General features: G+C 47.7%; 1 protein-coding gene and 1 long non-coding RNA gene across 2 annotated transcripts; one reads left to right on the top strand and one right to left on the bottom strand.

Moving 5' to 3' along the window:
• Positions 1-1,030: 1,030 nt before the first annotated feature.
• On the bottom strand, positions 1,031-2,813 carry LOC125978935 (uncharacterized). The gene is made up of 2 exons (XR_007485165.1): positions 2,640-2,813; positions 1,031-1,793 (listed from the first exon to the last, which is right to left on the bottom strand). It is a non-coding gene; the product is annotated as an uncharacterized lncRNA (long non-coding RNA).
• On the top strand, positions 1,968-11,154 carry zranb1b (zinc finger, RAN-binding domain containing 1b). The gene is made up of 10 exons (XM_049736848.2): positions 1,968-2,408; positions 3,893-4,883; positions 6,000-6,187; positions 6,454-6,607; positions 7,087-7,158; positions 8,119-8,317; positions 8,459-8,579; positions 8,662-8,791; positions 9,238-9,467; positions 9,542-11,154. Exons 2-10 carry the CDS (start codon positions 3,968-3,970, stop codon positions 9,758-9,760), a joined length of 2,229 nt encoding a protein of 742 aa, XP_049592805.1. The 5' UTR covers positions 1,968-2,408; positions 3,893-3,967; the 3' UTR covers positions 9,761-11,154.

The raw sequence follows: 11,154 nt of genomic DNA, 5'->3' as shown, positions 1-11,154 counted from the left end.
TTTGTAGTGTGTGAGTTTTAACTGCGGTGATCACAACATCTTAACGTATGTCAGACTTCCATCTTTGGTGTTGTTCTTCCTTCTTGGCTGACAATAACAACTGAAGAATCGTACTAGTGTCGTACTGTCGAGACTTGTGACTTTGCCGTCTTTGTTGTTGGAAACAGGAATCCTAACCACAAAGCCACATGAAACCTGCTCGGTAATTGTCAGAGACATCAAATCAAAGTCATTGGCATATTTTTAGGACACTAAAGAACCTGCAGGGTGTTGAATGCGGGCACCAGCAGGTTGTACTCGATTGGGAACTGACGCAATGTCTGGAGATTCATCTTTTTTATCCACCTCTTGCTTTTGTCAGGCTTGTTGCATCACTGATCAGGAACTGGCACAATTTAAATGTGACTTCATAATGGCGATGACATTTGTTGTATGCTTTTGCCTGGAGAACTGGAGCATATGATGAGGAAATAAATTAAGTATTGAATGTACGTAGAGTAGACAAGGGACGGGAACGTTGTAGCATTTAGTTGACATTAGAGCAGGAGTTTGATAATCATGCTCTACAAAACCCGTCTGATGATTGCTGGGTGTTGTAACGCCTACGGTGGAACCTCTCAAGTTACAACAACAACACATGCTGGATGACTTCACTATTTCTTTTAGCATCACAAAAAATAATCCTTTAAGATTTCCATTTAGATGCTCACTGAGCTGAAATCTTGAAATGTGATGTCACCTATGGTCACTCCAATTTGTTAGCCTAATAGCGTAAGTGGTCCAAGTCATTTTGAAGCATTTTCTGAAAACACCGTGTCCAGTTACTTTGATTTAATCTGACAAAAGGAAAAAAAATTCTTAGCATGAAAATTTATATCTTTTGAGACAATAAAGTGACTTGAGCAATTTTGCGACTACGCTAACAAAATTGTACCACTTTATGAACTGTTCGACTGTGGAGGTTCCACTGTATTGACTATTGTATTGACTATAACCTCATCTTGATTTAAAAAAAAAAAGACAGCAGGGCTCAGGTTTAGTGTTTTATTTTTTTTTGAAGATGTAATTCTATACAGATAGACACTCATGTACTCATAACTATAGGGGGTAATACTCCCCGGACCCTTCCGATGTTGAATGGGACACCGTCAGACCTCCCCGAAGCACAATGCCGAGGGACTCTTTAGACTTTTAGCTGGTTTTGTGCACTTGAAAGAAAACAAAAGGCATGGCTGAAGGAGCACGGTGTGGTCTTATCTTTGGGGGTTAATAAAGAGACGTGTGTATGTCAGATGGCTTGTCTGTTTCTTCATTAAATTTGTGGAGATTGCACTTATTTTTGCACCTACATTTCTGAGCTAAATGCATGGTTTGCTCACTGGTTTGAGTTTTAGGTTTACTACCATGTTAAATCAAATGTGATAATTATTGAGAGAAATTGCTGTCCTCACGTCAAGAGTAACATAAGTCAAGGAGCCTAACCCAACTTGGGGGTTAATGTATGTATGATGGTTAGATTTGCGCAATACGCAAATGCATCACAAAAGCATGCAAAAAGTGTTCATATTGTGTGTGCAGATGGCTGCTCGACTCGTGCCGTTTGTGCTTTTGTGCGTTGCATCAATATACGCATCGCGTTGATAATCATAACATTGGAAAAAATATTCCATCTCAGTCCAGTGTTGCGCGTCGGGCTGACATTGAAGTGGCCATACATTACTGCAGGCTGCTTGCAGTATTTTCACGATGACATCATCCCTTTGGAGTCGACACCACGTGGTTAACTGCCATTCCTGCAACAACAAAATATATACACACAATTTTCCAAGCCTGCGATAAAATAAAATAAAAAAATAAAAATGTCATTTGCTGTTGAATAAACTAGTCCATCGATGGGGGGTTGGAGAGGGGGGCTAGTGCTGTTATTCCGGATGACATTGAAGTGTACTGTTTTGCTCTGACGTACCTCTTTAACATGAACAATGACGTACGTCAATTGTGATTGGACGACACAAGAGGATGCGCGGAAATCGACCAATCACAAGACGCGGCATATTCAGGTAGTAAATCCTCGGTCCTGCCTCCCAACTGTAACACTGTCCAGGGAAGGCTTCCATACTTCTCTCGTTAGTGTGTTTTTAGCCCTTGCCTCGCTCGCTTCCTCTCCCCCTCCGTGCCGCCATTAAAAGCCCTTCTGCTCGACGAAAAGGGGATAAAGATGATTTGAAGAGTCCAACGCGGACAACTGAGGAGGGACGGGGCTCGAGAGAGTGGGTGGAGGCTCTCGCCCTGTGGTTTATATGGACCTCCGCCATCCAACCAAGTCAATATGCGGCTAGTGTCGGCTACGTAAGAGAAGCCCGAGTGGCTTCGGCTGGGAGTGGGCTCTCCACGGCCAACGAAACGAGGTAAGGGGCTTCTCGTTGAGTCCTACTCAACGGCTTCCACTTTCAAAGCGCAACAAGACCATAATCCAGTCGTGTTAGCAGCGCGCGGGCGGTTAGCTTGCTCTGTAATTACTTATCTGGCAGGCTTTTAAATCCCGTCGAGTTTGTAACGCTAGGTCGCAAACATCGCGATAGTTCCATCGTTAGGGAAAGTTATTGACACGCTGGCTGACGCCAAAACGCCTTTCGTACCTGGATTTGAGCACGTCACCTGTGAACCTGGTCAAAAAGAACGTCGTACCTTTGGAAAAAGGTGGGGCGTGTCAGGTTGTTGCTGTGGGGTGTTAGGAAAACCATAACAAACAAACAAGGCGCCCGCGGTGCGTTTTGTTGCGCTCATGTGATGAATTTCTCACCGTGTAAACAAACGTCTCAGTCCGAATGTAAGCATTGCGCATGCGCTGTGGATTACCCCCCTTTTTTTATTTGTCTTTAATAGGCTTTACACTGAATTCAGTTTCAGAGCGTGGGTTAAGTTTCGAGGCGGTCACACGTCTTCCCCGCTGGGTGTCTGCTTTCATTCGCCCCCCAGTCTCTTGTTACCGGCCTCCTCTATGGTACTGTAGGCCACTCTGGTCCCCTGTCTATAAATTAACTTTTACTGTATGTGTTTATGCTCGGTGTTGGATTTCCATTCCGGATTGTTACTGAGCATTGCTGTATTGTGGGGCGTCAAATACCTCCACGGCAAAAGCAACTGCACTGTGTGCTAGTAAGCCCAGTCAGTCAGTGTGCACCAGGCACCCTTTTGATATTGTGCAGATGTGCATTAGCAGAGATTAACGTGCAATATTGGTACTCTGGAGCAGATTATAGAATATCCCCCTCTGAAAATCGTATTCTGATTGTCGACGGCATAAAACAGATATCAGTACAGACAAAACATCTTACCATTTCGATGAGATCTTATGTAGTACACTTATGCTAAAGTCAATAATATATCAAAGTTACAAAATGTGCAAGGATTGTTTTAAACATCTTGATATCAGACACATCTGTAAAATGAAATTAAAATATAAGTACTCAATGTTGGCTCATGGAGTCCTCCATTTACCCAGCGTCCTCAGTGCCAGCGCTTAGCGTTGTGGCCGTTTACTGAGTGGCAGAAAGTGGCCCCTCACGCTGACCTAATGCAAATTGTACACTCAACGTCACCATGATGAAAACACCATTAACAGTACAGCCAATGTACATTTTCAGTAGTAGAAGGACAGTTAAACAAAAATAGAAGAATAAATAAAAACGACTTGCCTTATGAATAGATGGGCGAGTACCGATACATCAGTCTTGTTCCACAATTTTTTTGGGGCATTGTGTAAAATGAAATTTTATACATCGAGTACGAGAGGTATCGGTTACGGGTATCGGTCTGGGAAAAAAGCTGTATCTAACATCCCTTGCAAAATGTTCCATGTGAAAAACATTCCACGTGTCTTGGGTTGCAGTGCACCGTTTCCTTCGGAGTGGACCCGCCGAGCTGAGAACCCCACCGAAAGGCAGCGAGCCTCCTCGGCGCGACGATGACCGAGCTGGTCGCCAAGTGGGCCTGTGAATACTGCACCTACGAGAACTGGCAGTCGGCCATCAAGTGCACCATGTGCCGCGCGCAGCGGCCCAGCGCGGGCGCCATCATCACTGAGGAGCCCTTCAAGAGCGTACCACCGCTGGACCCCGTCGGCCTCGGCAACAGCCCCACCCAGGGGAGCTCCTCTTTGCTCATTTGTCCCGACTCCAGCGCGCGGCCACGCGTCCGTGCGCCCGACGCCCCAGAGATCAGTTCCAAGTGGTCCTGTCACATGTGTACCTACCTGAACTGGCCTCGCGCCATCCGCTGCACTCAGTGCCTGTGTCACAGGCAGCACGCCAGTCATCAAGGACAGCCACGGAGTCCGACCGAGTCGCCCCAGACCTCAGGCTCCGGGTGCCGCCCGGCGCCCTCCTCCACTGCCACGGACCCCTGCGAGGAATACAATGACCGCAATCGGCTCAACACACACGCGCAGCACTGGACCTGTGCCGCCTGTACTTACGAGAACTGGTCAAAGGCGCCCAAGTGTGTCGTGTGCGACCACCCGCGGCCCGGACACGGCCCGCTAGCCGAACCCATCAAACTGGCGTCCGAGCCCGAACGGCAGCAGCCGTCCTCCAAGTTTATCGACGCCGATATAGGAAACTGGCGGGGCGGCAGCATGGGGAGCCAGGGGGGACAGGGAGTCGTTGGCGTGGTGGGTTTGAGCGGGGGCTGCAGCAGCAGCCGGAGGTCGCCGCCATCCTCCAAACGCGAGTCGGAGGTAAACATGGACTTTCAGAGGATCGAGGTGGCGTCGGGGGCCGGGGTCAGCAGTCAGGAGGAGCTGCAGGTGGATTTCAAAAAGCTCAAGCAGATCAAGAACCGAATGAGGAGGACGGATTGGCTGTTCCTCAACGCCTGTGTCGGTGAGTTTCAAGCGGATCCAGAGTGACCGCAGCACACTGTGGAAAAATAATTTTCAGAGGGCAACAAGTACAACTATGATAGCCAAGTCCGAATAAGTCGTATGCACATTAGCGTATTTTGCCTTTATTTGGTGAAAAAGTTAAATAAATGACGACAAATGCCATCTATTTATTCTATGCAAAGCGGTTGTTCTAAACAGGTTTACATAGCTCAGTCCACATTTGCTCATTTGTCTTTTTGGTATGCTGATAGACTGCCGCGCTTTCAGCGAGTATCCGGCCACCCACACTGCAGACTGGCCAGCCAAGGGAGAGTGGGAGGATGAGGGTTCTCAGGAAAATTTGTTTTTGTGTTAGTTAGTTTTTTTTTTCCTTTCGCTGTCACGCTACTTGTACAGTTCTCCTTCACGTTCCGTCGAACGGCAGAAATGATGGACGCTTTCAGGCCGAGGGGACGTCAACTCGCAAAGAGGTCACAGCCCGATTGTGCTGGAGACAATCCGTCACATGAGTTTGTCCTCTGTTGCTAGGGAGGTTAAGCGTGACACACCGCGGCACTGTGTGTGTGCGCGCGCACAGCAGGCTTCCTTCCACAGGGACCTGTCGTTTTAAAAATAGAGTGACAAGTGGCGCCGCGGTCAGAAGTATAAACGTCTTGAGCAACACTCGTGACTTTCAGCCTGCATTATTGAGCACCTGACAGTGACTTGCCATCAATCAGCGCATGACAAATCTTCGTTGTTGAGACCACCGATGTCACATTGCCAGACTGTTGCGTGTCCTGAGGCGAGCACCGCGCTGCGCCTCTTGGCTTCCAGGATGCGCGAGTGTCCACGGCGGTCTGCTGTTTTTGCGATCCTCGCTCATTTTGTTTTCTCCCGCCCGCTTTTTTTTTTCCCTCCTGCTTGTCAGCTCACGGCTCTACATGGCGGTCCTGCCGCCCACTCCGAGTCTCTCGCACAAAAGCTCGTGTGCGGCCCAACTTTGTTTTGTGTTGACATGAGAGCAAAAGAAGCTCCTTGCAGTGTTTACAGTATACTCAAGAGGATGCTACACTTGTTTTATGGAGCGTCCGTCATTTAAATTCTCAGCGCTTTGTAATGTCTTTCCACACAGGCGTGGTGGAGGGCGACCTGGCGGCTGTAGAGGCCTACAAGACGTCGGGCGGCGACATCGCCAGGCAGCTGTCGTCCGACGAGGTGCACCTGCTCAACCGTCCGTCGGCGTTCGACGTAGGCTTCACGCTGGTGCACCTCGCCATCCGCTTCCAGAGGCAGGACATGCTGGCCGTGCTGCTCACCGAGGTCAGCGGAGAAGCCTTTCTGAATGTTTGCGGTCGAGGCGCGTGTAGCAGCTTGGTATCTGACGTCGCCGTTATCCCGGATTATGCGCCGGCGCGCACCTCGCCTCGCTCACTGGCCCAATTTGCTGTCAGAGCGGGTCAGCCAGAAATTGCTGAGTGAGACGTGGGAGTGTGCCTGCAAAAATATTTGACTTCACTTCCATTGGCAGCACAACAGCCAAATGCCGCTTCACCGTGCTTTTGTTTAAAATGCTTTTCTCTTCTCAGGTGTCCCAACAGGCGGCCAAGTGCATCCCGGCGATGGTGTGTCCCGAGCTGACGGAGCAGATCCGCCGCGAGGTGGCTGCCTCCCTCCACCAACGCAAGGGGGACTTCACCTGCTACTTCCTCACGGACCTGGTCACCTTCACCTTGCCAGCAGGTCACCTTTAGCTCGCTGTCTGGAGTATTGCTCTTGTGCAACATACAAACTGTAAAAAAAAAAAAAAAAATGCCAGTGTCTGGTTTAGGATTGCTCATCAATGTGCGGGATAATAGTGACCTTGGCACGTGGCCACGAGCAAAGACCCGCTCTGTTTGGCCCGCACACAGCCGATGCATTCATTTGTCTTTTCGGGGAAGAATTGGCTACTGTGTTGACAAGAGCCCCACGAGCATAGACAGAAAGCCAGCGGTTATTGTGGACGTAACAAAAACAAGCTAGCCGGTCTGAGCTGAAGCATTTCGGTCATCTTGTGCTCATTAAAAACCGCTAGAATAGAATAGAAAGCTTTCATTGCTGTTTTAAAGTAGGGCAAATATATTTATAAACAAGTGTGAATCTATTAGAATTTTTATTTTGAATTACTTGTGTATGTATATATTTTTTAAAAACATATGTTTTGGCTGTATTTGTTGCAGATATTGAGGATTTACCCCCAGCCGTTCAGGAAAAGCTTTTTGACGAGGTTTTGGACCGAGATGTGCAAAAAGGTAAAATGGTGCACGCTTCTTATTACACCAGTGAGTGCGTGCACAAATTGCTGTTTGAGGGAGTTCAAGCAGATCTAAGTTGACGGTGATCCACTTGCTGTCCAAACTCATCCTCTAATGGGAAGCACGCCAAGCATTTGCATTGGTTTATTCCTCGCACTTCCTCCCTGCCAAAATTGGTCTCTGTCTCCTTGATTGCCCGTCTTGTCTTGAGTCCAAACACAGCCAAAGAGTTTTGTGAATTTCTCAAGGCTTTTTACCTTCTACCAGACGTGCACGCAACCACTTCCACACCGCTAACAGGCAGAACTTCACTTCACGTGTCGTCACGAGGATCACATAACAAGCAACCTTAGCCAGAAAATTTGGCCAGAAAAGACCGCTATGCTTTCCTTTTTTTTTTTTTTTTTTTTTTTTTTTGTAGATTAACAGATTAAGATTTAAATCTGATCACGTGGCCTGGTAAACTGCACGACTTTCTGCACTCCCCCCAACCCTTAAAGTTGCTCTGATGCACCAAATGCGGCTTCCTATTGGGTCACTGCTTCAGTGACACACTGAGGAGGTCCGCCATTAAATAGATTAAGCTCGCTGTGCTTCAAAGACAGCACGTCCACACAAGGGGCTTGTTGTCCTCCCACCAGCTCACGTGTTCCCTCTTGTATCATAGCTAGCTGGTGTCAAATTTGGAACAGGATTCTTGTTTTCCTTTTTTTTTTTTCTTTAAAGGGATACAATAAAATAGCCTTATACGGTTAAGACCGCAACGATTCTGGCCAAATATTGACTTCAAGAGGATTTTCATCTAATCCAATTTACAAATGTTCAAACAAAACAAATATGACGCATTAACACAAAACGTATGAACAAAAGGAATCATGCAGAAACACAATGTCTTTTTTTTTTTTGGTGTGTCGGCAAATCAATAATCTTATCAATTGCTTATCCCCCCCCCCCCAGAGCTGGAGGAGGAGTCTCCCATCATCAACTGGTCGCTGGAGCTCGGGACCCGTCTGGACAGCCGTCTGTACGCCTTGTGGAACCGCACGGCCGGCGACTGCCTGCTGGACTCGGTACTGCAGGCCACGTGGGGCATCTACGACAAGGACTCGGTCCTGCGCAAGACGCTCCACGACAGCCTGCACGACTGCTCACACTGGTGAGGCGCTAAAAAAAACCCACACAAAATGTACGGAGGTGCGCTTCAAGCATTTTAAGTTAACCAAAACAGTTTACGTGAAGACCCAAGTGTAAGCCGGCCATCAAAGTAAACTCGAGGTGTGTTTGTTTGTTGTCCAAGGTTCTACACGCGCTGGAAGGAGTGGGAGTCGTGGTATTCGCAAAGCTTCGGCCTGCACTTTTCTCTGCGGGAGGAACAGTGGCAGGAGGACTGGGCCTTCATCCTGTCACTGGCCAGTCAGGTACGCAAAGCCGCCCAGAACCATCACGTCCGGTCCTGCAATGGGTAGAAGTCTAAGTCTCGGCGTCATCTTCCCTCCCCAGCCCGGATCCAGCTTGGAGCAGACTCACATTTTCGTTCTTGCACACATACTTCGGAGGCCCATCATCGTCTACGGAGTGAAGTACTACAAAAGTTTCCGTGGGGAAACGCTCGGGTTCACTCGCTTTCAAGGTAGGCGCCGGTGTCACACGGGCATTGATATATATATATTTTTAAATTGCAAAGCATTATTAAAAAAAAAAAATGGTTGACCACATTGATGTGCCCCGGGGCTTCCTTTGTGAGTCCCTCATAGCTGACATAGCAGACATAGCTGGCGTGCACTCTTCTCCACAAGTAAGCCTTTCAGCTATTTCAGCGACTGTAAACATAAAAGGCGTCTCTGGGGAAATGGATGACACACGCGAATGTCTGTGTCGTTTTTTTTTTTTTGTTTTTTTTTTTGCAAGGCAATGATGAAAGAGCATTTGTTGATTGTTTGTAGCGAAACATGCAATTGCGTTGCTAAGCTGCGGCAGATCAGATTCGCCCAACAGTTCAGTCGAACGCAGAAAATCTGATTGAACACGTCGAGAGGCTTCTTTCTGATGCCGTGTTTGACGCGTGTGTGTTGCCAGGCGTGTACTTGCCCCTGCTGTGGGAGCAGAGCTTCTGCTGGAAGAGCCCCATCGCGCTGGGCTACACGCGCGGCCACTTCTCCGCCCTGGTGGCCATGGAGAACGACGGCTTCGACAATCGCGGCGCCGGCGCCAACCTCAACACAGACGACGACGTCACCGTCACCTTCTTGCCGCTCGTCGACAACGACCGCAAGCTGCTGCACATCCACTTCCTCTCCGCGCAAGAAGTAAGTTGTTTGCCGAATACATCGTTCTCATTTTTCTTCCCTTTTGACACGGCCGCGTGTTTTTTTTTTGTCAGATGGGCAACGAGGAGCAGCAGGAGAAGCTGCTGCGCTCGTGGCTGGACTGCTGCGTGACGGAAGGCGGCGTGCTGGTGGCCCTCCAGAAGAGCTCACGCCGACGCAACCACCCACTCGTCACGCAGATGGTGGAGAAGTGGCTGGACGGCTATCGGCAGATACGAGCCTGCGCCGCGCTGTCCGACGGCGAGGAGGAGGAGGAGGACGACGACGAGTGAGTCTTCGCTGGACGCTCGAGACTTTGGGACAAACTGACCCGCGTGGAAAATGAAAAGGTTTACAAATTCCAAACCAACTTTTGTTTCTCCAATGTGACGACACAAGCGGAATTCCCACATGTAAATGCAGGCGTGGGAAGCCCTTTGAAGCATTCAGTCCACGTCCTTCGGCTTCTTCTCTCCAGTAAGACAATTCAGTAGTAGAAGAACCACATCTTACTAGTTTCTGGCACTGCTCATCGCCACCTTTGGGTTTGACCTTCACATTTTTCTTACTACTAGTAGCACTTTTGGGCCCAAAGCCACTTGAGCATTTATTTGTTGTCCAACTTAAGGTCCTTGTACTAAGTACGCTTTTTGCTCCAACTAATGTTTTATCCACTACGAGTGCCACTTTTGGCATAGTGTGAAAGTCATACGCCTTAGTTTATAGCTGCAGTTCATATAAAATACAACTCAGTTCAAGGTCCTTGTATGGCTATCCGCTTTGTAATCACTAGTGAGAATTCAATACACTAGTAGAATTCTTTTCGGGTTTAATTGTGTGCCAGCCGGTAAGCCAAAAGGTGCTACTGGGTGGACTCACGGACCTTATTCTGGATATGGAATGAACGCTCAAAGGGTTTTCCATAATTATGCATGTGGTTGTTGAAAAGAAAACGACTTATATTGGAATATGAACTCTACCAGCATTTATGTGTTCAGTACCAAAATTAAGCACATTATTTCCTATTTGGGTTTTGGGAAATATGCGGGGGGGGGGGGGAATGGACAAAGCCATTGTTGTGTTTAGAAGTTCTAATGAAGCACTGCACATTTGTGACATTTCTATATGAATATGATCGCTTGAATGAGGTCAAGGATGCTCTTGGAAAAAAAAAAAAGGGAGGGAGACGTTCCCTTTAATAAGTGGACTCACACTATAGAAATTTGCTTTTGTTTTTAGTCAACATATTTATTATGATTGTATATGGAAGCTCATAATCTGTATATTTTTCAGCTTTTTGGGAGGTTGATGAAGAAGCGACATCTCGATTTTACCGGTGGTTTTAATTTTTCGGTAGTACCTCAAGGGGACGTCTACAACCTGGTGCTTGTTTTTCTTATTTTTCATTTCGTGTCCCATCACGTCAGCTTTTAGCCTACCCAGGTCACCTTCACGCACCTCGTTTGTGTGGTCAAGTGTCTCATCGTCATGGCAGCGACATCAAAACCAAAGCAGATGGGGAATTCACTTCTATGTTTTTTTTTTTTCCTCGGTTTGAGTGTCCACAGCTGTGTTGTTTGCTATTGATGCAATAGCAGGTCACCTTACATACATGCAAAAGTGTAACACAAACAAGTGAGCAAAAAATCAACAACCAGAGAAATAAACACATTTTTCAATGTTTCAA

This window comes from Syngnathus scovelli, chromosome 12 (genome assembly GCF_024217435.2).
Source record: "Syngnathus scovelli strain Florida chromosome 12, RoL_Ssco_1.2, whole genome shotgun sequence".
Taxonomy (NCBI): domain Eukaryota; kingdom Metazoa; phylum Chordata; class Actinopteri; order Syngnathiformes; family Syngnathidae; genus Syngnathus; species Syngnathus scovelli.
This window is presented reverse-complemented; position numbering and strand designations above follow the sequence as displayed.

What these genes read in the sequence shown, in the direction of transcription:
- zranb1b (XM_049736848.2), top strand. Translation starts at nt 3,968, where the DNA reads ATGACCGAGCTGGTCGCCAAGTGGGCCTGTGAATACTGCACCTACGAG. An exon ending in GTTCCTCAACGCCTGTGTCG is followed by an intron (nt 4,884 to 5,999) that starts GTGAGTTTCAAG and finishes CTTTCCACACAG; the next exon opens with GCGTGGTGGAGGGCGACCTG. An exon ending in GGACCGAGATGTGCAAAAAG is followed by an intron (nt 7,159 to 8,118) that starts GTAAAATGGTGC and finishes CCCCCCCCCCAG; the next exon opens with AGCTGGAGGAGGAGTCTCCC.